This window comes from Dipodomys spectabilis, unplaced genomic scaffold (assembly GCF_019054845.1).
Source record: "Dipodomys spectabilis isolate Male_0828 unplaced genomic scaffold, ASM1905484v1 ptg000234l, whole genome shotgun sequence".
Classification (NCBI taxonomy): Eukaryota; Metazoa; Chordata; class Mammalia; order Rodentia; family Heteromyidae; genus Dipodomys; species Dipodomys spectabilis.
Genome location: NW_024870911.1, coordinates 3,488,949 through 3,512,320, shown reverse-complemented (window position 1 = coordinate 3,512,320; position 23,372 = coordinate 3,488,949). Strand labels below are relative to the sequence as shown.

The 23,372-nt window shown below is 39.4% G+C and overlaps 1 protein-coding gene and 1 pseudogene across 1 annotated transcript in view; both read right to left on the bottom strand.

Annotated features, from left to right (window-relative positions):
• E2f7 (E2F transcription factor 7) overlaps window positions 1-12,316 on the bottom strand; it is a 39,971-nt gene extending 27,655 nt beyond the window's left edge. The window contains exons 1-3 of the mRNA XM_042698889.1: window positions 12,160-12,316; window positions 11,308-11,400; window positions 3,340-3,615 (exon numbers count right to left, since the gene is read on the bottom strand). Of these exons, the coding sequence (XP_042554823.1) occupies window positions 3,340-3,615; window positions 11,308-11,400 (369 nt within the window). The 5' untranslated portion in view covers window positions 12,160-12,316. The remainder of the gene's footprint in view (window positions 1-3,339; window positions 3,616-11,307; window positions 11,401-12,159) is intronic.
• A 5,387-nt stretch (window positions 12,317-17,703) lies between these two features.
• LOC122124433 lies at window positions 17,704-17,804 on the bottom strand (annotated as a pseudogene).
• Between the last annotated feature and the right edge of the window lie 5,568 nt (window positions 17,805-23,372).

Genomic DNA, 23,372 nt, shown 5'->3' with positions numbered 1-23,372 from the left:
GAGCTTTTATTGCTCAAGGGTTGTGGCTCTACCACTTGAACCTCAGCTCTACTTCCACCTGGTAATTGGAGATAATTAGTGGTTGGCTTTGATACCATGTTCCTCAGATCTCAGCCTCCTGAGCAGCTGAGATTACAGGTATAAGCCACATGTGCTTGGGATATGTATTCTAATCTTTTGTCACTTTCTTACAATAACATCTTCGTTTCATCAACATTTGAGAAGTAGCTTCATTTAAGTACCAAGAACATAAAAAGGCTTTTCAATATACAAATTCAAGGGAAAAAAGAGATGTGATTATCTTAACTGATTCAGAATTAAAACCCAATCTAAAGTACAAATGGAAGAACAAATTGCTAAGAATACCCATGCTATATATTTGAAGAAAAATATGAAAGTCCTGCCTTATTTGATAACAAGGCTTCTCACAATATAGCAATGGCAGAGAAACAAATTGACCAGTAGAACAGGATTCAGAAATAGACATATAGAGTAAATGGAATTTTGATATTTGACATAGGTAGTACTAGAACTCCATAGGTAGTAGAAGGAACTCCAAATTCATAATGCAGGTAGAACAGATTATCCATATACAAACATAAAGTTCTATTACTGACTCAACATCATACATGAAAAGCAATTTCAAGTGGATTGTTTATTAATCACAGAAAACAAATTGTAAATGAAAATGCAGGGCCATATTCTCCTGACTTCTGGATAGGGAACAATTACACACACACACACACACACACACACACACACACACACACACACACACACACACACACACACACACACACGGATTTATACAGACTAAGTTAAACTTAAGAAATGTACAATGTCAATCTGACCATATATTGAATTGATATTGGCATGGCCACACACTGACTTGATAATGGTTTAATGCCCCAAATAACCACACAATCATCTCCTACAAATTAATATGAAAAAGTAAAACAAGATAATAAAAATCAGAAAACAACACAAAGAAGCACTGCAGAGAAGAGGAAGAAACCATCCAGGAATCGTGTGGAAAGCTTAGCCTCTTCAGTCATCAAGGACGAACAAATGGAATACCCACAGGAACATAAAAAAAACTGTTTGCTGGGCTGGGAAGGTGGCTCAGTGGTAGAGCGCTTGCCTTGCATGCATAAGGCCCTGGGTTCGATTCCTCAGCACCACATAAGCAAAAAGAAAAAAGCTGGAAGTGGCGCTATGGCTCAAGTGGTAGAGTGCTAGCCTTGAGCTGAAGAGCTGAGAGATAGTGCCCAGGCCCAGAGTTCCGGCCCCACGACCGGACCCCCCCAAAAAAAAAACAACAACTGTTTGCTCACTAGCTTGAGAGAGATTAATGTTTGACGATTTCAGGTGTCAGAGAGGATGTGGGTCAACAAATGATTTATCTGTTACTGGTGGAAACAAACAGCACTTTGGAAAGCAAATGGACATTACTTGTAAACATCTGCACATCCAATGACCTGGCAGTAGCTATACCAGAATCATGGTTTAAGGCAAACCAGAGCTAAAAATCAGTGAGACCACCATCTCAACCAATAAGCTAGCCATACATGGTAGTTTCATACCCACAACACAACTACATGGCAGGTGTAGGAAGGAGGGTCATGGTTCAAGGCTGGCTCTGAGCAAAAACATAAGATCATATCCAAAAAATAACTAAAGCAAAAAAGAGGTGGGGCCATGGCTCAAGTGGTAGAGCAAGTGCAAGACCCTGAGTTTAAATCCCAGTGCTTCAAAACAAAAACTAAGCAAAAACCAACTCACAAACCAAACAGAAACAAAACACTTGTAGTGATTTCTAGAAGTGTTTTAAGGTCATTATTGCACAACCGTTTACTTTGATAAAAGTAAGCTATAATGTTACTGTGTCAAAAAAATGACTGACAAATCCTTTTGGGTGGTTTTCACTTTGCTGTATTTTATCAAAACTTTTTTTTAAAAAAGGAAAAAAAAAAAGAAAATCTAATTTATGACTCTGACAGCAAAAAGCACACAATTTTATTTAATTCTTCCAACCCCAGCAAAACCAGGGCAGGTGACTCCTAACATCTGCAGAACAAAGTCCTTGGACTTTCCACATCAAATACAAAATATAAAGGAAGCCAGACAGCCCAGAAGAATTCTGAGCATTTTCTGGGTTTAAACCATGTGGAATACTCTCAAAAATCTATGATTTGCATCTACTTACATGAAAGAATCTGTGCCTTGTGCCACTGTAATGATATGTGTAGGAGATTAAATTCATTTTGGTCTATCAATTTCAAGTTCTAATTTAGGACAGCTTTTTTCTCTTCTCCCTTCCCTATTTCTTCATTTTAGTAAATTTTATACTGTAACAGGTCCATCAAAAGGAGTATAAATAGCTAAGAACAGTAAAATCTGTAAGTAAGCTTTTTTTTGTGTACTGGTCCTGAACTCAGAGCCTGGGTACTGTCTCTGAAATTTTTTGCTAAAGGCTAACACTCAACCACTTCAGCTATATCCAGCTTTTTGGGGTGTTTAATCTGGAGACACAGATTTTCCTGCCTAGGCTGGCTTTGAACCCCGATCCTCTTATCTCAGCCTCCTAAAAGTAGCTAGGATTACAGGTGTGTCACTGGTACCTAGCTATAAGTAACTTTTTAAAAGGAAGCCTGGAAAAAAGTTTACTGATCACTAGTTTTTCTTTTATCTTTTTTTTTTTTTTGGTAGCAGTTCTGGAGCTTGAAATCAGGCTTGAGTGCTATTCCTTAAAGTTTTTGCTCAAGGCTGGAGTTCTAGCACTTCAGCCACAATTCTACTTCCAGCTTTTTGGTGTTTAACTGGAGGTAAGAGTCTCATGGACTTTCAGCCTGGGCTGGCTTCAGACTGTGATCCTCTGATTTCTGTCTCCTGAGTAGCTAGGATTACAGGCATGAGACACAGTGCAACATATTCAGTCCTCATAGGATATGCAATTTAAAGATAGATTCACTTGAATAAAGCCCCCAAACAGCCAACTGATCATGTTTATGAATAATGGAATTTTCCAAGCCAAAGTATTTCTGCTAATGTAGCCTATAAAATCTGAACAAAAGCAACACAGAAACGTTAAAAAGAAATCAATCCCTTCATTAAATCAAAACTATTGTTTTTTTTAACATGTCTGGTCAAGAGAGCATCATACAAAGAAGAGAGCATTTCTTATGAAAAATAAGATCAAGAGCAGGAATTCAGCTGTTAAGAAAAAGATAGGAACTTTCAGCTCATCAGGTAATGAAAAGCAGAATTCTATGACTTTCTAAAAATCAAGTAAAGCTTTCTAAGTTCTATAAAAAAAACTTTTGGGAGCATAGCTGTTACCTGTAAACAGTCTGTAAATGCATCATCCTTGTTTTCAATGGGCCTGAACAGTCCCTTTTTCTTCTCCCGGTCCCTTATGTCTGGGCTGGCAGCACTGATGAGCATCTTCAGGTTGGCGGTGGGTGTCCATGGCTCCACCTGCTGTCGGTCAACAAGCTTAACTGGAGTAATGGGATTTCTTTCCGGGGTGAAGAGTTTTTGCTTTGATAGATCAATTGGTTCATTTTTTATTGGTGTCTTTGGAGCCATTCTTGATCGATCAACAAATATATTTTCCTATATTTAAAAAAGATCTTTTAGCAAGGACAAGGAAGAGCAGATTATGCTATGAGTATGGTTAAATCCCACCATTCACCAAGACTTGGAAATACATGGTCAAGGCTGGAAATACATGGTCAAGGCTGTAGAGTATCAGGATGGGATGAGAGAAGGGCAGATGAATGCATTCAAGGGAAGGGAATAATGGCTCCAATAAGAAATGGATTATCATCTGTTATTCCTTTTTTTTCATGGCATCCCTGCAAGAGAGGTTATGAATATATCTATCAGTATGTATGAATTACGAACATCATTAGGAGTGATGAAAGCGAATATGGGTAAAATTCATCTTGCTTTTAAGGGTGATCGCTCTCTCTCCCTCTCCATCTATCTATTTCTCTATATAAAAATGTGTATATGTGTGTGTGTATATGTATATATATATATATAAACAGATATATATGTATATATAATATATATATGCCTGCATGCATATACATAAAATGGCCTCATCTATCCCCTCTCACTTGGCTTTTTTTGCTCAAGACTAATGCTCTACCATTTGAGCCATACTTCCACTTCCAGCATTTTGCAGGTTAGTTGGAGATAAGAATCTCATAGACTTTTTTGTCCAGGCTTGCTTTGAACCCTGATCCTCAAATCTCATTCTCTTGAGGCTTTTAGGTGTAAGCCCACTAGCACCTGGCCTATAAATTTCCAAATTCCTTCATCCTGATAGGTGATCATACTTCACATGACTCCTGTCATTTCTACCATATGTGATTTGCTATTGGAGTATCATTCAACCAACCCACAACCTGTTCAACACAAAGAGACCACCACTGGCAATAAGCTTGGATGGCTCAGAGGTAGGCAGCAAATTTTTTTGATATCTTTGTCTTAGATATCAAATTTCGATTAAAAATTATTTTTGAATATTACTAATACCAGTTAGTTATTAATAATTATTAGTAAACTATAGTTAGCTAATAATACCAATAGGTTTTAATATAATTAATAAGTCTCATGTTTTTATTATTTTTATTTAATGACCCACTAATAGTACAAAGGAATTTAACTATAAAAATTTCACAGAGAAATACAGTATACTTTGAGTAAATTCACCCCTCTATTATAATCCCTTAACCACCCTCTCACAAACAGTAGGTAGGTTCCATTATGTTATCTTCATTCATGTAAATGCACACATATATGTAAAACACATAACCATAAATACACATATATGTGTATATGTAGATGCACATACATCTGTATATGCACATTCTTTAAACCTTTTCACTCCTCATTACCTTCTCCTTTCTACTGTCAAGGTTTCTAAGTGTTTAAGACCCAAGTTTTGTTTTTAATTTTTCGGCACCATGGTAATAGCTGTGGAATAGAACCTACTCCCCCACCCCCACAGCATACTTTGCACAGATTGTCTTAGCTAATTATAAGAAAAGATTAAAGGTAGATCCATTATGAAAAGAACTAAGTACAAAAAATTCACATTGGGAGTTACTAAGTAATTATAATCACATTTCTTCCTCCGAAATGATTTCTACCACTTAAAACCAGAAGCATTCTTCTTTCATGTGATAGGATTTTCCTCCCATTAACTGTGACTTACATAATCACAATGGGGGATGAGTCACTCCTTTCCTATACATTTATAATTATTGCCATTGCACATACTTGGATTTTGTCTGACAGCTGTTTTTTTTATTGGTGATGTACAGAGGGGTTACAGTTACATAAGTTAATAAGCATATTTCTTGTCAAATTTGTTAGCCCTTTCCTCATTTTCCTCCAACTTTCCCTCCCTCCTACCTTCCTTAAGTTGTACAGATCATTTCCAACTTATTGTCTTGTAATTATCACTGTTGCATTGGTTCCCCCCTTGTTTTTTAAAAGTGTTTTCCCAGAAATAAGCAACATTCTGAAGTGGTAACAGAAGCTGCAGTTTGTGTTTGAAGGTCAACCTTTGTTCCTTGGATTAGTGGATGCTATTGGCTACTATTCATGGTTGACGGTTCTGTCATTATCTAATGGGTAGCAAGAGTGGGGACGGGGCTAATTTCTCAAAGCCAACCAGCATTAAGCCTCCAACCAGGAGGTTTGCATCTGTTTGCCTCTTCACACAAATCCCTCCTGCTGGTGTGCCACTTGAATAAAGTATTCTACAAGTGAACTCGCAGGGGAAATGTTAAGAATGTATTGCTACACTCTCTGCCTTATGTATTTAACATACATAACTCCTGACCCAGTCCTTCTAGTCCTTCGTCATAGGTACTATTGTTTTGCCATTTTATAGATGAAGAAACTCAGACACAGTGAAGTTAAATAACTTGCCTGGGGTCACATGCAACCTCCTGTGCAAAACTCATAGGAATGGAAAAACAATGAAAACAGTTTCTGAACTTCTGAATCTAGAGATGAACTGGTTCTAGGTGCAACAGACAGGAAGTTATCTTTTTCACACCGCCAACAGAGAACCCCACTAGCATTCTAGGGGATGCTATTATGGGTAGTTATGTGTGCCAGATCCACGGCCAGCTTAGCAGCATCTGCTGCTTATCACAGTTGGAAGGTGGGTAAGTCCCTTTACCTCATCATAGGCCGTTTCTTTCAACTGAAAATCAAGTGCACAAAAAAAACCAAACTGAAGAATTATGAGAATAGTTCCTGGTACCTAGTGAATACCAATTTAACAATTACCTTTTCCTCTCTTCCTCCTTCATCACTTACAACTACGATAATACAGCACATCATATTGCTGTTGACGTTCTGAGTGTGTCTTATCTCAATGAGACTGTGCACCTCACAGTTCTTGGCACAGTGCCTTGTCCATTACATATGCTCAAAGAACACTGGGCCTTGTCAGAAGTTACCCTGAAAGTATAGGGTGTGTAGCCCAGGCTTGCTGCATGGACAAATTTACTCTTTCTGGATTGCTTCCACTGTACTTGTCCTCACACAAGTAACTAGTCCTCATTTTCTCCCTAGCAAAAGGTCAATTAGAATGAATGATTTCTTCACTTACTTTGGTATCTTCTCACTATAGTTTAAAAAATTAAAGTTGGGAGTTAGGCTATGTGGTAGATTAGGATTGTGTTACACCTTTATGCCAAAATTTTAAAATGCCAAGCAAATCATGTTCTGAGCAATCAGAAAGTCAACTGCCAATCTAATTATACCCTGTTTTGATTTCTGTCCTGTCATCCTTCCCTAATGGGGCAGGATGCACAGCTGTAAGGAAGACATACCAAAGTGCATCCAGATCTCTTCAGGTATGAATGACTCATTTCCCCTGGCTGCTGAAAGTCTTGCCAATAATAAATCCTTAGCTGGATTACTGTGGCTGAAGAGGGCTGACAAGTCTAGAACCACACCCATTTTGTGGGAGGCCTGGAAAAAGTATCACCAGCACAGAAAGGTCTGGCCTCTTGGCCTCAGCTCAAGACCACTCTAAGGGGTCATTTCAAAATCCCGTCGCATAGTGTAATCTCAAGACTTCCATTGTGATTGAACTGCCACCACACAACTCCCTCTGTCCAATTCTGTTCCCTTCCACTTCCTTCCTTTCTCCAGGCCAAAAAGCCCTAACCTGCCACACTTCCTTGATTAGACACACTCAAGAAATTGAGCCCATGAAGTGGTGCTCCAGTTCTCACACCTATACAAGGTTACGAGCCTTGGTTCTGGCCATAGAGTTGCTGTGGAAATCAGATCAAATAATGCAGGTAAAAAGCCTTGAAATCTGTGAAGTGCTATGCAAATACTCATCTTTATTCATAATACAATACCTGTGCTATAGCGATAGGTAAGCGTCTATACCTTGCCACATTTCTATAGAAAAGGTTTGGTAGCTAAAGCCTTGCTTGGTTCTAGTACAGGGTTCTCTCTCCATATAGCTACTTTTTTTTTTTTTTTTTTTTTTTTAATGTGTGTGTGGTATTGGGCTTTGAACTCAGGGCCTTATACTTGGTAGGCAAAGGCTTTGCCACTTGAGCCAAACCTCTAGCTTAGATGATATATAGCTTTAAATAATATAGACAGCCATTAGCATTGCAGGGTTCTCAACAAAACCTGAACAACCTCTTTTCCAGTTCTCTCATACGTAACTCACTTTTGCCCCAATAAAATCCACTTGATTTCCTTTGAACCTGCCTTACACTTTATTATACATAATTTTCTCTTTAATGTCATTGGTGGAGCTTACCTGTGGTTAAAGGTTCATAATAAAGTCTACATGCTAAGCAGTCTTCTGGCTACTAAAAAACAAAATCTACTTCATTCTAGAGTACACTTTCTAGAAGTAATGCATACTGAGGGTTCCTTCAACCTTTCTCCTTTTCTCCTTTTTGATCTGTGGTTTTCACTTAGGTCACCTCTCAACGACCTTAGGCTTCTACTCTTTCTCTCCTGATTCTCTTTGTACTTCTGTGCTTCTCAGATGCCTGGAGTAATTCCTTATACCTGGACTCTTATAAACTGCCTGAGTCCATGCTCAGCCTTCAAGTTCACTTCAGTCTCTGGAATGGTTCACTTAATTTCATATATGTGGCTTTAAAGTCAACCTTATAATATGTTGACAATTCCCAAATTAGGTTTCAAGGCTAGGACCTTGAAATTCTACAAATTCCAAAATCCAAATTAATACTTATTCCATGCTCTTTCTACAGTTCTTTTTTCTTTTCTCAAGCTTTATTTTTTTCTAGAAAGAGTCTTGCTATCTATCCAAAGAGGGCTTTAAACTCATGATCCGTATTTTTGAGAGGGCCAGGATCCAAATACATACCACCATTTTCGATATACAGCTACTTGTTAACTAGTTCCCTTCCTTATTATTTGCCAGGGCCTTAGCAGTCATTCCAGTTCAAGTATTAGCAACTTCACAGAGCTCTCCCAACAGCTCAACTCTTCCCATTTACTTCTCTGTCCCAAACTAACCATTTGTTACTTATGTCATCTCCAAATACACTGAGAAATCTAACATCCCTAACATAGCAGGGAGACTTCTTTATAACCCTGCAATTGGGAGTAGTAGGTTTATGTAATAAAGCTAAAAATTCTGTTTTCAAGAAAAACTTCTCCATAAGTAATCAGAAGATGCTGCATTAATAAAGTACTTATAGACCTGGACCAATGTGCAGAAGTTAAAAAATAATTCCTCTAAATGATAGATGATCCAGCAGGATACCAATCCAGGTACCCCCAGAGAGATTTCTAGATCTTTCTAGAAGTCAGCATCACTGGCTTCTGGACATTCTGGATTTCTTGAACATTTTTTGAATGCCTACACTGTATGACATTTCTTCTGCCTGAAATGTTCACCTTGCTTATTCTCCTTGTAGGTTGAATTTCCTTATCAGTAAGACAACCCAGATATTACTTCTTCTAGGAAGCTGTGCAGGCTTAGGAGTTTTTTCCTCCTCTATTCTGTCCAGGTACTTTATTACCTCTCCTGTGACAGCAGTTATCAAATTATAGTACAGTTGGCCAGTTTTACATCTGGATTCTTGAAAGTCAGGTAACTGAGGGGCTAGGCCTACATCACATTCATCTTGGGGCTGACAGTTTAATCCAGTTTAGTGAGAAGAGTATGTGCTGTTGGTGCTTTACAAAAACCCAATGGGAGAACTGCTAATGTATTAGCTCCAATTTATAGAAGAAAAAATGGTCTGAATTGTCAGCATTTTTTTTTTTTTTGGTTGGTCGTGGGACTTGAACTCTGGGTTTGGGCACTGTCCCTGCGCTCTCGGCTCAAGGTGAACACTCTACTGCTTGAGCCACAGCACCACTTCCGGTTTTCTAGTGGTTTGTATTGAAGATAAGAGTCTCACGGACTTTCTTGCCCTGGCTGGCTTTGAACTGGGATCCTCAGATCTCAGCTTCCTGAATAGCTAGGATTACAGGCATGAGCCACCAGCACCTGGCTTGAATTGCCAGCATATTAAGCATACACATTTGTTGACAGATCTTATAAATCTTACATGAGGTCATATAGCTAAGAAACAGCACAGCAGTAAATCAAAGGTAGGATTCAGACTAAATATCAACTTCTCACCATCTGGAAAATCTGTTTAAATTTATAACAATGTGGAAAAGTGACACCAAAGCCCCTCCTAGTATTTTATCAGAAGAACTCTGTTTCCATTTCTTACCTCTCTCTATGATGGAAGCTCATGCAAGCTACTCTAATATTTTAACGACTTTTCCAATAACTTTTGAGCATTAAAATGTAAAACCTGGACTGGACACAACACTTACTGAGGCAAGCTTGGATAGCACAGGGGGCCCTTGTTGAAGATACATGGCAACTGTCACTAACTCAGGACAGAAACATAGTAAGCTTATAAACTTTGTATAAATATATAGATATTCGATCCAGACTATAAAGGAAAATAAGAAGTTTTGCTCTGAAACTCCTAACACCAAAATTCTGAGTATGTAAGACCTAGACATTTCTGTCTTCCTATGTCTTATGTATTTTAAAAAGTCCTCTTGAGGCTGGGTGTTTGTGCAGATCATGCCTGTAATCCCAGCTACTCAGGAGACTGAGATCTGAGGATCACAGTTTAAAGCCAGTCCAGGCAGGAAAGTTCTTAAAGATTCTTATCTCCACTAAATTAACAAAAAATCCGGAAGTAAAGCTCTGGATCAAATGGTAAGGTGCTAGCCTTGAGCAAAAGACAGAGCCCCAGGCCCTCAAGCCCCAGGAGACACACAGACACACACACACACAGTCCTCTTTAAAACAATAATGTTTTGGTAGATTTTCCTAACAAAAACAAATTAAATGCTGGCATAATATGTAGTTTCATACCTATCCAAAAACACAAGTGTCAAGTGTTCTTTAAAGGCCTAAATAACAGGTGCAAACAGGCAAGTTCACTGTTGATGCTAACCTTAAAAGACCAGAAGCCCCAAGAGATTCAATCTGCTCCTCACAGGTTTATATTCAAAGTTTCTGAAACTAGCCTTGGCTTACCTATTTTCTGCTGCCTAGAAAACCCTCAGATGTTCACTGCTAATAAGCTATTTATTACGCCTTCTTGGTAGGGCATGTGCTGATTTGTACATCAGCTGTGCTCATGTGGGCAAGATGATAGTTTAGATATTGCTATGACCAGTTTATTTTGTAATTCTTCTTGAAGATATCACTCTTGCAAATCCTAAGCAATACAAAGAGGGAATGGCTCAGGCAAAAACTAGGGATAGCACTGTAAAATATTCAGAGGGCAGGATGGTGGTAACCAGGTACTGTCTCCCTGGATGTTAGGCAAAAGCCACAATCTTGGGTGAATGGGACAGTCCATACAGGATACCACTCTTTGGCATTTTAATAAGCCAGCATTTATTACTACAGGTCTATTTTCCCTAGGAACTGAGGTTAACATTCTGACAAAGCTTTTGGCTCTACTACCCTTGACAAGGCAATCTATTACAAATTTTTGGTTGTGCCCAGCAGGTTTGGTTTCTATAAAGTTGGTTCCAACACTACATCTAACCTGGCCTTTCCATCGCAAGACTGGGAGTAGAACTAAAACAATAATGGCTTCATTTTTTTTTAATAGAAAGTATTTTTCTATAATGTTCATTAAAATTAAAACGCTTTGAAGACAAATACAAGTGACATGCTGGAAACTATTGGACCACATATCACTATGTTTGGCATGTGAGAGATGAAGGAACTTCTGAGCTTACCTTGTGTGCACTTTCCCCATCTTCAGTGGCAAAATCGAGTCTGGTCTGCCTGGGGTTGATCAGGTCTTTTAGTGTTAAACAATTTACCTCCATCTGTAATGTCCAATTATATTAGAAAACGATTTTACATTTAGACGTTTAGGGGTTGATCCAGTCTTTCAGTGTTAAACAATTTACCTCCATCTGTAATGTATGATTATTGTATTTAGAAAACAATTTCATACTTAGGTATTCCTTGTATCAGCAAGAATACTTAGCATTATGTGTTCATGAACATGAACTTTCCCCTTTCCCTAACCATGGGCCTGGGAATTTCCAGGAATGCCAAAACTTTCTAATCCACTTTCAAACTCTCAGAAACAAATACAAACATGTAAAATACGTAATTACGGAAAATCTGGGAGGAAGTCGACAAAAACCAGTCTTTTTCTTTTTAAATGAAAAGCGATAATTAAAAGTCAGGAGGGTAGGGTGCTGGGCAAATCTGTCAGAAAGTGCAGAGGTCTCCCAGGTCAGTTAATTTTGGCGCAAAGAACTGGAAGGAATTTGGGCTTTGAAGGGGGTTTTGAATCAGGGGGTGGAGGAGGAAACCCGATCCCCAGATCAAACCCACCGGGCCCAGGCACCCCAGCAGACCTAAGGGGATGAACTCTTTCCGTGAACCCCCAAATTGTGGGGGATCATTGTGAGCACTGAAGCAGGCGCAGCCCCACAGGTCCCGCTAGTAGGATCCTCCAATCTCCCGCCAGCCGGGAGGGAGAGGGGTGGGCAGGCTGGCAGCCGGGGCGCGAGGGAACCCCTCTCCCCCGATTCCCGCCTCCCCCGGGGCGCCCGGGCCCCACGCTCGCTTACTCCCGCGGTGCGAAGGAAGCTCTCGGCCTCTGCTGGAATCTCCGCAGACCACGCCGAGGCGGGATGGGGGTGCGGGTGTCAGCAGTCGGGCAACGACATCAGGAGGGCCAGGCGAGGCGCACACAGGGCCCCCCGATCCGCGTGCCTTGCGCTGGTGGAGACCCCTCGATGTCTGGATAGCACCGGTGCCCCGCGAACCCGCCTAGCGCGACTCCAGCCCGGACCTCAGTCCCCCGCTAAAACACCTCGTCTGGCGCCTTGAGACTGAATTTAAGCATGCGCCAATCAGCGGCAGCCGGCGGGGCGGCCCTGACCAATCGCGTGGCAGTATGCTGCGGGCTCCCCGCCCCTGCCGACCCCACCCCTCGCCGTCTTGGCGCTCGGAGTCGCGCGTTTCGCCCGCACCCGCCCAATTGTTGCCGCCACGGCCCCTTCCCCCTTCCGGGTACCTGGAAAGCTCGGCCTGGGAGCCAATTCCTGCAACGGACCGCCAGCCCCGGGCCGCGGGAAACCGAGGCGGGGCGGCGGGAGGAGGAGGGGTGGGCTCTTTTGTTATGCAGAGAAGACCCGCGCTGGTCCCCGCGGCTGGCTGGCTGGCTGCGGCGGTGTCTCCCGCCCCCGGGACGGAGGGAGCAGATGGAGCTTGGAAAAACGATCTGCACACTTTGGAGGCTGCGGCCGCCCCTCCTCTCCCCTCCCAGCAACCTGCACCGCAGCGGCGCTGCCCAGACTTGCTGGGGTCGAACTTGCTAACACCAAAACGCGGGGGGTGGGGGGACACGTGGGCCGCCCGGACGGCGAGCAGATGGCACGCCGGTTAGCCCAGGAAGCTAGTCTGGACTGGAGACGCAGACACGGGGTCTCCCTCATCTCACTCTTCCCTTTGGCTTCTCCTTCATCTCACTCTTTCCTTTGGCTTCTTCAATTCTCGAAGGGTTCCTAGGTGTTCCCTTTACAGCACATCTCGAAGGATTGCGGGAGAAGCTGCTTTAACCACCTTGTGTGCCATTTGGACCAGCTTTCTGAAAAGCCATCAGGACAATTTCAACACTGTTGATTTGTAGGAAGCATTTCACTTCCCTTATGTCGAATATGAATGTGGGTAGAGACAGGGGTGAGGTGTGGTTTGGGTTTGTTTTGTATTGTTGTTTTTGGGGTTTTTTGCCCTTACATAGACTTTTATGTTGTTGTTTTAGATTTGCAAACATACTTCAAAGAGTTCCTAAGACCTAATAGGTTAGTAGTGGGCATGTATGGTCATGCATGGGCCAGAATTTGTATATTCTTAACTGAACTCATTCTTTTATTTCACTTTTTTTTGTGAATTTTTACCTGACTCTTCTCCCTGGAGTTCCCCTGGGATACATTACTTTTGGTCTTCTTGTGTCTTTAGGATTCTCTTGACTATGACAGTTTCTCATACTTCGCTCATTTGGAATGATCTGCACAGTTTTCAGGAGGTGTTTGGTAGGGTGACTGCCCCCAACCCCCCTTCCCCCCACTGAAAATGACAGGCACTTTAAAGCATGTCCACACCATTTTCCTGCTAATAACTTTACTATAAAGTTGTCATTCTCCACCCTTCACCCTCACACCTCAAATATGTCAAAGGACTGTCAGCTGAATTTAGAATGTTCAATCAACTTCTTCTATTTTTACTCTAAATACAGCCTAACAATCACCACTAGACCATGCATTAAAATGACAAAAGCATCCACGACAGACAAAAAAGAAAAAAAACATGCAAAGCATTCAACATGAAGAAAATTGACATTTCTATAATATAACTAATAATCTGAACTGAAATCTATATTGTTGGGAGAAGCATAAAGAGTAAAATGGCAATCTTAGTAATTTTTTTTTCCTATAAGGGACAAGATAATGGAGATGAAGAAATATTTTCAACTGTATTAATTTCCTGTGGCTGCTGTAACAAATGACCACAAATGGATTGGCTTAGAAAACCAGAAATTTCTTCCACAGTTCTAGAGGCCATACATCAAAAAGAAATCAAGGTGTTGGCTGGGCAATGGTCCTTCTAGAGATCTAATGGGAAATCTGTTCTTAACCTCAGGCTTCTAATGGCTGTCAGAAGTGCTTGGCTTGTGGTGGTATTACTCTATTCTTGGCCTCTATGGTCACATTACCACTTTTGTTCATTAAATGTCTCTGGTGTATATCCATTTTTGGGGGGGAGGGTCAGTCGTGGGGCTTCAATTCTGGGTCTGGGCACCGTCTCTCAGCTCTTCAGTGTACTCTAACTTGAGCCACTTCCAGTTTTCTGGTGGTTAATTGGAGATAAGAGTCTTAATAGACTTTCCTGCCTAGGCTAGCTTTGAACCATGATCCTCAGATGTCAGCCTCCTGAGTGCTAGGATTACAGGCGTGAGCCACTGGCGCCTGGTTTCCTGGTATGTAGTTTAAAAGGACACTTTGTCTAGCCAGAAGCTACCTGGCTCAAGCCTGTAATCCTAGCTACACAGGAGGGTGAGATCTGAGATTACCATTCTAAACCAGCTCAGGCAGGAAAATCTGTGAGACTTATCTCACAGACTTAAATGGAGATAAGTCTCCATTTAAACACCAAAAAGCCTGAAGGAGAACTGTGGCTCAAGTAATTGGGACTACCTTAAGCAAAAAGGTTCAGAGATGGCACCCAGTCCCTGAGATCAAACCCCAGGACTGTCACACACACACACACACACACACACACACCCCACACCCCCATACACACATAAAGACACTTGTCATTAAAGTTCCACATAGATAACCTAACCTAGGATGTCCTAATTTAAAAATCTTTAATTAGGGCTGGGAAGGTGGCTCAGTGGTAGACCGCTTGCCTTGCATGCCTGAGGCCCTGGGTTCGATTCCTCAGCACCACATAAGCAAAAAGAAAAGAGCCAGAAGTGGCACTGTGGCTCAAGTGGTAGAGTGCTCGCCTTGAGCTGAAGAGCTGAGGGACAGTGCCTAGGCCCAGAGTTCAGGCCCCACAACCGGACCCCCCCCCCAAAAAAAAATCTAATTATATCTACAAAGACTCTTTTCCTAAGTGAGGTAATATTCATAGGTACCAGAGTTGATGACATGAATATACCTTTTATGAGGAACTCTATTAAGCTCTGCAGACCACCATTCAAAGTACTAAATCCCATTGATTTCTCTGCTATTTCAAAATACTTGTGATTGTTTCTTTGAGATAAGTTGTACGTTACAGTCCTTTTCTTAGCATTTTCAAAGTAAAAGTCTTCAATCAAGAAAAACGCAAGTAATAAGTAGCTTCAGACACTTGTAATTTTACTGATTGTTAAAGTGAGAATGAGCTCCAATTTGAAGAGAGACCAGAAAATAAATGTTTCCTGTAAAAATTAGAGGCATTATTTCAACATATGTATTAAAATCAATGCATTTAAGTTCCAGCATTCAAAAATAATCTACCAACTCTTGGATAATCAGTTGGTGGTTAGTGTTGTCTGGGAAATAGGCTGAGCCAGTCTCTGTATGTCTTCTCAGTGTATCTGATCTATCTGCAATATGGGAGGTCAAGGTAGTGGGACTTCTGCTCCTGTGAGCCAAAATGAATGTCCCAGCTAGCAAAGTGGAATATCCTTTTGTGATGGATCCTGAGACTTAACTTAGCATCCATTCTGTAATACTTTTTGTGGATGAAATACTCACAAGTCTAATATTCAAAGTAAGAGGACAGTTACTCTACTTCACCATGGGAGAAGTAGCAAAGATTTAGGGGCCCTATTTAGAAACTATCAGGTTTTGTGCCAAGTACAACACTTTGTAATTCTATCTCAATGATTTCTGCCAGAAAAGCCATTGCTTTCAGATAGCCTACTGTTACTTATTTGGCAATGGTCCCCAGGGTTATGTGTCATGGTCAGTTTGGGGCCATAAGCATTGCCTATGCTTCACTATTACCTTGGGATGTTTTTTTAATTCTAATATTTGAACCTCCTACTTAATCTGACATTTAACTGGGTATTAGGTATTCTTAAGTTCCTTAAGCTTATACTTCTTAGCACCATACTTGTTTATGTCTTGGATGTTTCTGATTCAATGATGGTTCTATCAGTGAGCACAGGAAAAGTTAGGTTGGTATGCCATCGTCTGAAGTAGGTGCAGAGGTTTTGAGGGCTGGGTCTTGCTGGGTATGTCTCTGGTTTGTTTTTGGAAGGAGTTGAGGCTGTGAGAAACATGATGAGTGAGGTGGTAGGACAGAAAAGTGAATGACAAAGGCTGTGAGTAGAATACCCACAGATGACGCCTGTTATTCCTGTGTGCAAACAACATACTCCACCACTTCTCAAACCTGCGAATAGTCTTTTACTCTGTGGGCTCTGTATCTCAGGATTTACAGAAACAAGAGACTGAACTTTTTTTTTTTTTTGTTAACAGTAAGAATGTACTATAGTGTAATGAAATTCATGCCAGTCAACTGTAGAGCAAGATATGCTGCATTGTCCACGTTAGTGTATCAGCTTCTTCAAATATTTTCTTTTGCTTCGGCAAGCATTGGAAAGGAAGTGATCTTGGTATGACATCTGTGTTCAAATGTCAGGAAGAGAAGGTACTTAGAGACCAACATCTCGCCATGCAGGTAACAGGAATGTTCATCCTTGCAATTCTAAATTCTCTTTGAGTGGTTCTTAAACAAAGGCTATTGTGTAACTGGTCTTTTTTTTTTTTTTTTCCTGCTATTGACGGATCTGAGCATTTGGTGCTTATGCTTATCTAACTGCTAGAGAGGAGATCACATTTGAAAAAATTTTGGCTAATCATAGCAGTGTGAGAAAGAGAATGAATCCATGATTGGCTCTTGCTCAGCAACTTAGCAACAATAATACCAAGAGAGTTATGACTCTCATGTCAAATGACATCCAGATATCCAACTATTCTGAAGGAGGTGCTTCATCTGTGATTACATAGCACAGAGGGGACAGAGGAATTCACTGGTTATCCGTTGTGAGTCTTTGGTGATCCTTAGCACCAATGGACCAAGGTCAGTTTTCTTGACAGTCATGTGACTTACAGTCCCACTAAATGGAAGATATTGTGTTTGAGATGTGTGTGTGTGTGTGTGTGTGTGTGTGTGTGTGTGTGTGTATGTGTGTGTGTGTATGTGTGAAAGTGGTACCAAATAAACATTCTAGATAACAGCACATTGAATGTACTTTGATTTGGGTGTTTCAGGGTCTAGTGTGAGAATGAAGAGTACCTAGGGTAATTCCATTACATGGTACATCTTTATGCAACAAGCACCACAATGATCATGGTACAAACGGATTTACTACTGTTCTGTATCTGAAAATCTGGACAAAGTGGACCACACAAGCTTCCCTGAATCTCTAGAGTTTTATTCAGAAGAGAAGGAATTCACCTTGAGGAAGACATAGATCCTTGACCTAAATTGGCTATAAAATTGATAGGTAATACAGAGCAAAAGCTATTGTCTGCATAGACCTGCATTTTCTCTGAAAGGGGAAAGGATAATTTAGAAGATACTTGGGGGAAAACCTGTAATTTTTAAAACAGGAAAATATGAAACGCTTCATGAATTTGCGTGTCATTTTTGGGCAAGAGGTATGGTAATCTCTTTATAATTCCAATTTTTAGTATGTATGCTGCTGAAGCAAGAACAATCTTTTTATTCTAAATGTTTATTGGATTCTTAAAACTGTTTCCTGCTAATTCCTAATTACTTAGTGTGATAAGTAAGAACATTACTGGAATCCTTTTTATTTCTGCACTTAGTGAAACTGAACACATCTCTATGATTTAATTTCATCATATACATACACATATGTATATATGCTTTAATAATACAAAGAGATAGATAGACAGACCTGGGCATTGTCTTTTAGCTGATGTTCTACCAATTGGCCACAGTTCCATGCCTAGCTTTTTGGTGGTTAATTGGAGACAAGAGTTTCACAGCCTTTGTTGCTGGCTTTGAACTTTGATTCTTAGATATCAGCCACCTGAATAGGTAGGATTACAGGTGTGAGCCACCAATGTCCAGATTCAACTCTTTTTTTTTTATGTTCTAAAAGATGAAGTTAAATTTTGTCTATCCTTATGATTCAAGGAGAATTTTTCCTGTCTTCAGCGCCCAGATTTTCTGGGGTTATTATTGTTTGATAAAGTTCCCATGCGATCACTCTACAATTTTCTTAAGCTTCCTGAAATTTGCTCAGGGATTTTATTTTTCCATGTTACTAGTTTCTTTACTTTTCTGGTGGTTATTAAATAATTAAATATCTTATTGATGTTTGAAGTTACAATGATATAACCTGCTGTATAATCTTAGAGTATCCTTTTTGGTTTTGCTGTTTAGCGAAATTTTTCTGAAATCTTGAGATATCTTTTAATAATTAAAAATTTCAAAAATATTTCTCTTTAGTTGATGCCAATATAAATCAAGAAAAATTGTTAGTCCACAGAAAATACAGTTACGTAATTTGCCTTTTTTCCTAGTGACTTTTATTTTTTTTTTTGCCAGTCCCGGGGCTTGAACTCAGAGCCTGGGCACTGTCCCTGAGCTTCTTTTTGCTCAAGGCTAGTGCCCTACCATTTGAACTACAGTGCCACTTCAATCTTTTTCTGCTTACATGGTACTGAGGAACCAGCACTCTACCACTAAGCCACATTCCCAGCCCCCAGTGACTCTTTTAAGGGACTAAAATATTATAAGTTCACCTGTATATTGTAAAGAAATATATATTGTAAAGAAAGGAAAGTAGACAATTTTGCCAACCTGAGATACCATATGTAACTTTAGGGCTAAAATAATAAATGCAAGAGATAAACAGCATGGTGATAAGAATATAAATGGGCTCTCATCATTGTCTAATGATACTTTTATGAAATATGCAATTAATAAGAAAAGGAAACCTCTACAATCTGGAGGCCTATGAGCATCAAGTGTCACTGAATTAATAACATGGTTGTAAAATAAGCAGTGTGAGGTCTTCCTATTTAAAGTAATGGTCTACTGGTTAATTGTATGTGTCAGCTTGTCTGTCACCAAACCCAAATATTTGAGCAAACATTTTGAATATTTCAGTGAAGGGGCTTTGTATGAAATCTACATTTAAAATGGACGTTGGGTGAAGCAGATTACATTTATTTGTTTATTTTTATTTATGCTTTTAAAAAGAGGATCTTGCTATTTATTCCAGGATGGCCTTGAACTCACTATCTTCTGCCCCTGCCTCTCAAGTGCTTGGATTCTAGGCAGATTGCCTCTAGAATGTAGACAGGCCTTGCCCAATCAGCAGAAGACCAGAGCAGAAAGAATAAATGATCTTTCTTGAGGATTTCTGTCAGCAGACCTTTTTTCCCCTTTTATTTATTTATTTTTTAAGTTTAAAATTAAATTTTATTGTCAAGGTAATGTAATAAGGGTTACAGTTACATAAGTAAGGTAGTGAGTACATTTCTTGTTGAATTTGTTACCCCTTCCCTCATTTTTCTCCCACTTTCCCTCCTCCTACAAGTTGCACAGATCATTTCCAACATATTGTCTTGTAAGTATCACTGTTGTATTGGTTCTCCTTTGTCCTTTGTCTCAGCACTTTGTTGTTCCCCTTCCATTCCCTAATTCAAATAAACATATACAATACCCAGGGAACCAAAATTAAATACAGTGACAACAGAAGATAAACCATAGGGGCGCACACACACACACACACACACACACACACACACAAGAAATCATGTAGAACATTAAAAATAACAACAACAAAGAAAAACCACTTGAGTCCATGTCTTGGAGTTCATTTCACTTAGCATCATCTTGTAGGTCATATGTACATAGCAATTGAGCTATTCCAGCAGACAGTTGAGTTTACCTGCAACATCAACTCTTCCTGCTTTTACCAAAGATCACATTCCCACTCAAACTGTTTCTTGAGTGACAACTACCTCCATTAGATTTTGAACTTTCCAAGCCTCCCACATCATGGGCCAACTCTATGAATTTACTGACTTTCTATGTACACATCCTATGACTATATTTTCTAGACAATTCTCTCATGCAGGTAGTCAAATCTTTTTGTTTATTTGTTTGGGAATATTCCTAGGTGTCTGTTTAAAAGACCTCAGAATAATGCTTTATATAGTCCAATGATGATCTCATTGGCACTGGAGAAGAATGTATATGGATAGCATTAAAGCTGAATGAACAACCATTCAAAGGCTGGGTAAGTCAGATAGCATTCATAAAAAGTTTCATTTCATTCATTATTTTAACCATTAATTATTAATACTTACAATGAAGCAATAATGCTTTTATGCATTGGCAGAGACCTTTCCACTAGAGGAACATACCAAGCACTTTATGAGCTGCTGAGATCCAATTTCTGCTTACGATAACTCTATGGTTCTCTGACTTGAGCCAGCTAGAAGCATAAATATCATTTATGTTTCAATTTCAGACACTACCATAAATACATATTCAGGATCCAAATATGGTTTACCGTCTGATTCCAAGCTTCTTTTCATCTCACGCCTGGATTGTTCTTAAAGCTATACCTTAGCAAAGTTGATAATAAGACATGCATGACAATAAGATCACTGTCAGATCTCAGGTTAGTTTTACCCTGTTATTTTGTACCATGAATGGATATTAGATTCCTCAAAATATGGCTACTCAAAATAGGGTTACTAAAATCTGGAGCTTTGAAATTATTGCTGGAACTACTTCCTAACAGAAATGGTGGTGTTTGTTATGATGCAGTTTTGTTTCAATGGATACAATAGCTTCTGAATGGAAAAATTCTCATTGTAATTTTGTAAAACTTGATTTGTTCATATTTCCTCTATAGATATAAAGATAAATAGATTGAATAAAACCCTAACTGGTCTCCTCCTCCTCCTTCTTCCTCCTTTCTCCTCTTCCTCCTCCTCCTTTCTTTTCCCTGTCCTTCTCCTTCTTTTTTCCCCCTCCAGTATCCTATTGTTTAAGACCCTGGCTTAAGACTAATTACAAGAGGGACCCCACATAGTTTTAGTGTATACACTGAATTGAAACGTAGACAGTTGTTTATAGGGTCAAGTTATAATCCAGATTTTAGGTTCCCTGAAGGAATAAGGGATATTAACAAACAAATATTAATTTATCACTGCATTGTTAACCATTTTCTCGACTTAATCACTACTTACTTTTGACTAATTTTATTTGAACTGTTCATCTCAGTTTTTCTTTCATTCCCATAATTGCTTTCAAAATTAATTGATAATTAGTTCTAATCTTCACAAATCAGTTCTTTCTTAAAGAGCCTTGCCAAAATTAATCATGAGGTTTTTTCCATTTAAATTTGTTTGAATTTTGTTAAGCAGGTGATCTTTTAAAATTTCCATATCTAATTTCAACTCTACCAAGGATTATTATTTGCTGTGCATGGATACTGGTTCTGGATAAGTATAGAAATGAATAAATGGACCTTCTCCACATGAATGTCCTTGTATGTCTTTAAAGGGAGATATATAAGTAATTTCATGAAATGCAGTTCTCATCAAAGAAATACATATGAAAGGCCTTGAAAACCAATTGAAAAGGAAAACAATTTATTCTGCTTTCTGTAGGGAATGAGAGGGGCTAATAAAGTTCAAATCACTTAAAGATGAAAGAGAAGGAAAGACAAGTTCTTATATTGAAGTGAATTGGTCAATCAAAGAATCAGAGTGTTTGTGCTTCTGTTGTCTAGGGACATAGAATCAAGTTACAGCTATTCCACCAAACTTTCTACAATATTTTCCAATTACAGTCTAGATTTTCACACATACACACTCTGTATTTACAGCTGGATGGCAGTAAAGAATGGAGGCAAGATTTTATAGCTATGGTGAGAGACTTAAGCCATTGAGAGAAGCCTATGTTTGTGTCATGTAAATGTCCATCCTGTGTGTGTCTTATTAGGAAAAAAAGTGGGTTTAGAGTATCTAGACAACATTTCAAAGCAGTACTGAGATCATGTAAATGGGGCAATTGAAAGAAACCACTCTCATGGCAAATGTTAATGGACAACTTTGTTATTGGATTTTTGTTCTTCAAGATGTATGTCTGCCTTTTTCCTTCCCATCAAAGAAAAGGATCAGGGTTCTTTAACAAAAGATGGAGAATACTCAGATTACAGACAACTGCATTACTCCCACTAGAATATAGATAGCATGAGATAGGGCAAGCAGTTCCAGACATGAGCATACATACACAAGAGAGCAAATCATATCCAAGCTTCCTATCTTTACCTCTTTATTACTCAGTGTTGGTCTACACACAGTCTGGGCCAAAGTATAATTTTTCTTGGCTTCGTGAGATAATATCTGGGATCATTTGTGAATCTGAATTCAAGTAGGAGTTCAGAGAGTGCTACAATATATAAGGCCTTTTTCTGTCTTAAGGTAACTCTTCACGTCATTCAGTGTTTGGCCTGGAATCCTTTCATCCTGGTACAGGGACATTCATGTGGAGAAGGTCCATTATTCATTTCTATACTTATCCAGAACCAGTATCCATGCACAGCAAATAATAATCCTTGGTAGAATTGAAATTAGATACGGAAATTTAAAAAGATCACCTGCTTAACAAAATTCAAACAAATTTAAATGGGAAAAAAATCTATGATTTATTCCTCCATTCCATTCCCTAAACTAAAGAAACATGTCTCACAAAGCATTTTCATGATGTCCCCACTCGACCCTCTGTTCATCTTCTGACAATCAAAACTATTCTCATGTTACAATACCTATTTCAATGTCCACTTTTATAGTACTTTTATGGTATTTTTTACTTGTTGTATCTTCTATGCACTAAATGTTTCTGCATTGTCTTCATACTCTTTGCCATTCTCTCATTGCCTTATGTTTTGTTCTGCTGTTTAGGTATTTGTCCTAAGAAGTGGCTTTGCTCAGTCTTGAGGTCTGCTCTTCAAACATATGTCCTATTTAGCTGTTTCAACTTTCATAACAAACCCTTAACTCCCTGTATTTAGACTGACCAATGAAACATGCAATGGGACATTGTAAAATAGCTTGTGCAGCAACTTCCTGTTGGAGGTTATAACCCAGAAATCTCTGCTGCCCAGAATCTATCAAAAGCTCAATTGTAAAAAGTAATATATATGGAGAATAGCCTGAAGGATATTCAGCCCATCCTTTCTCTACACATACTCAATTTTATTCCTGGGTTAAGCTAAATTGAG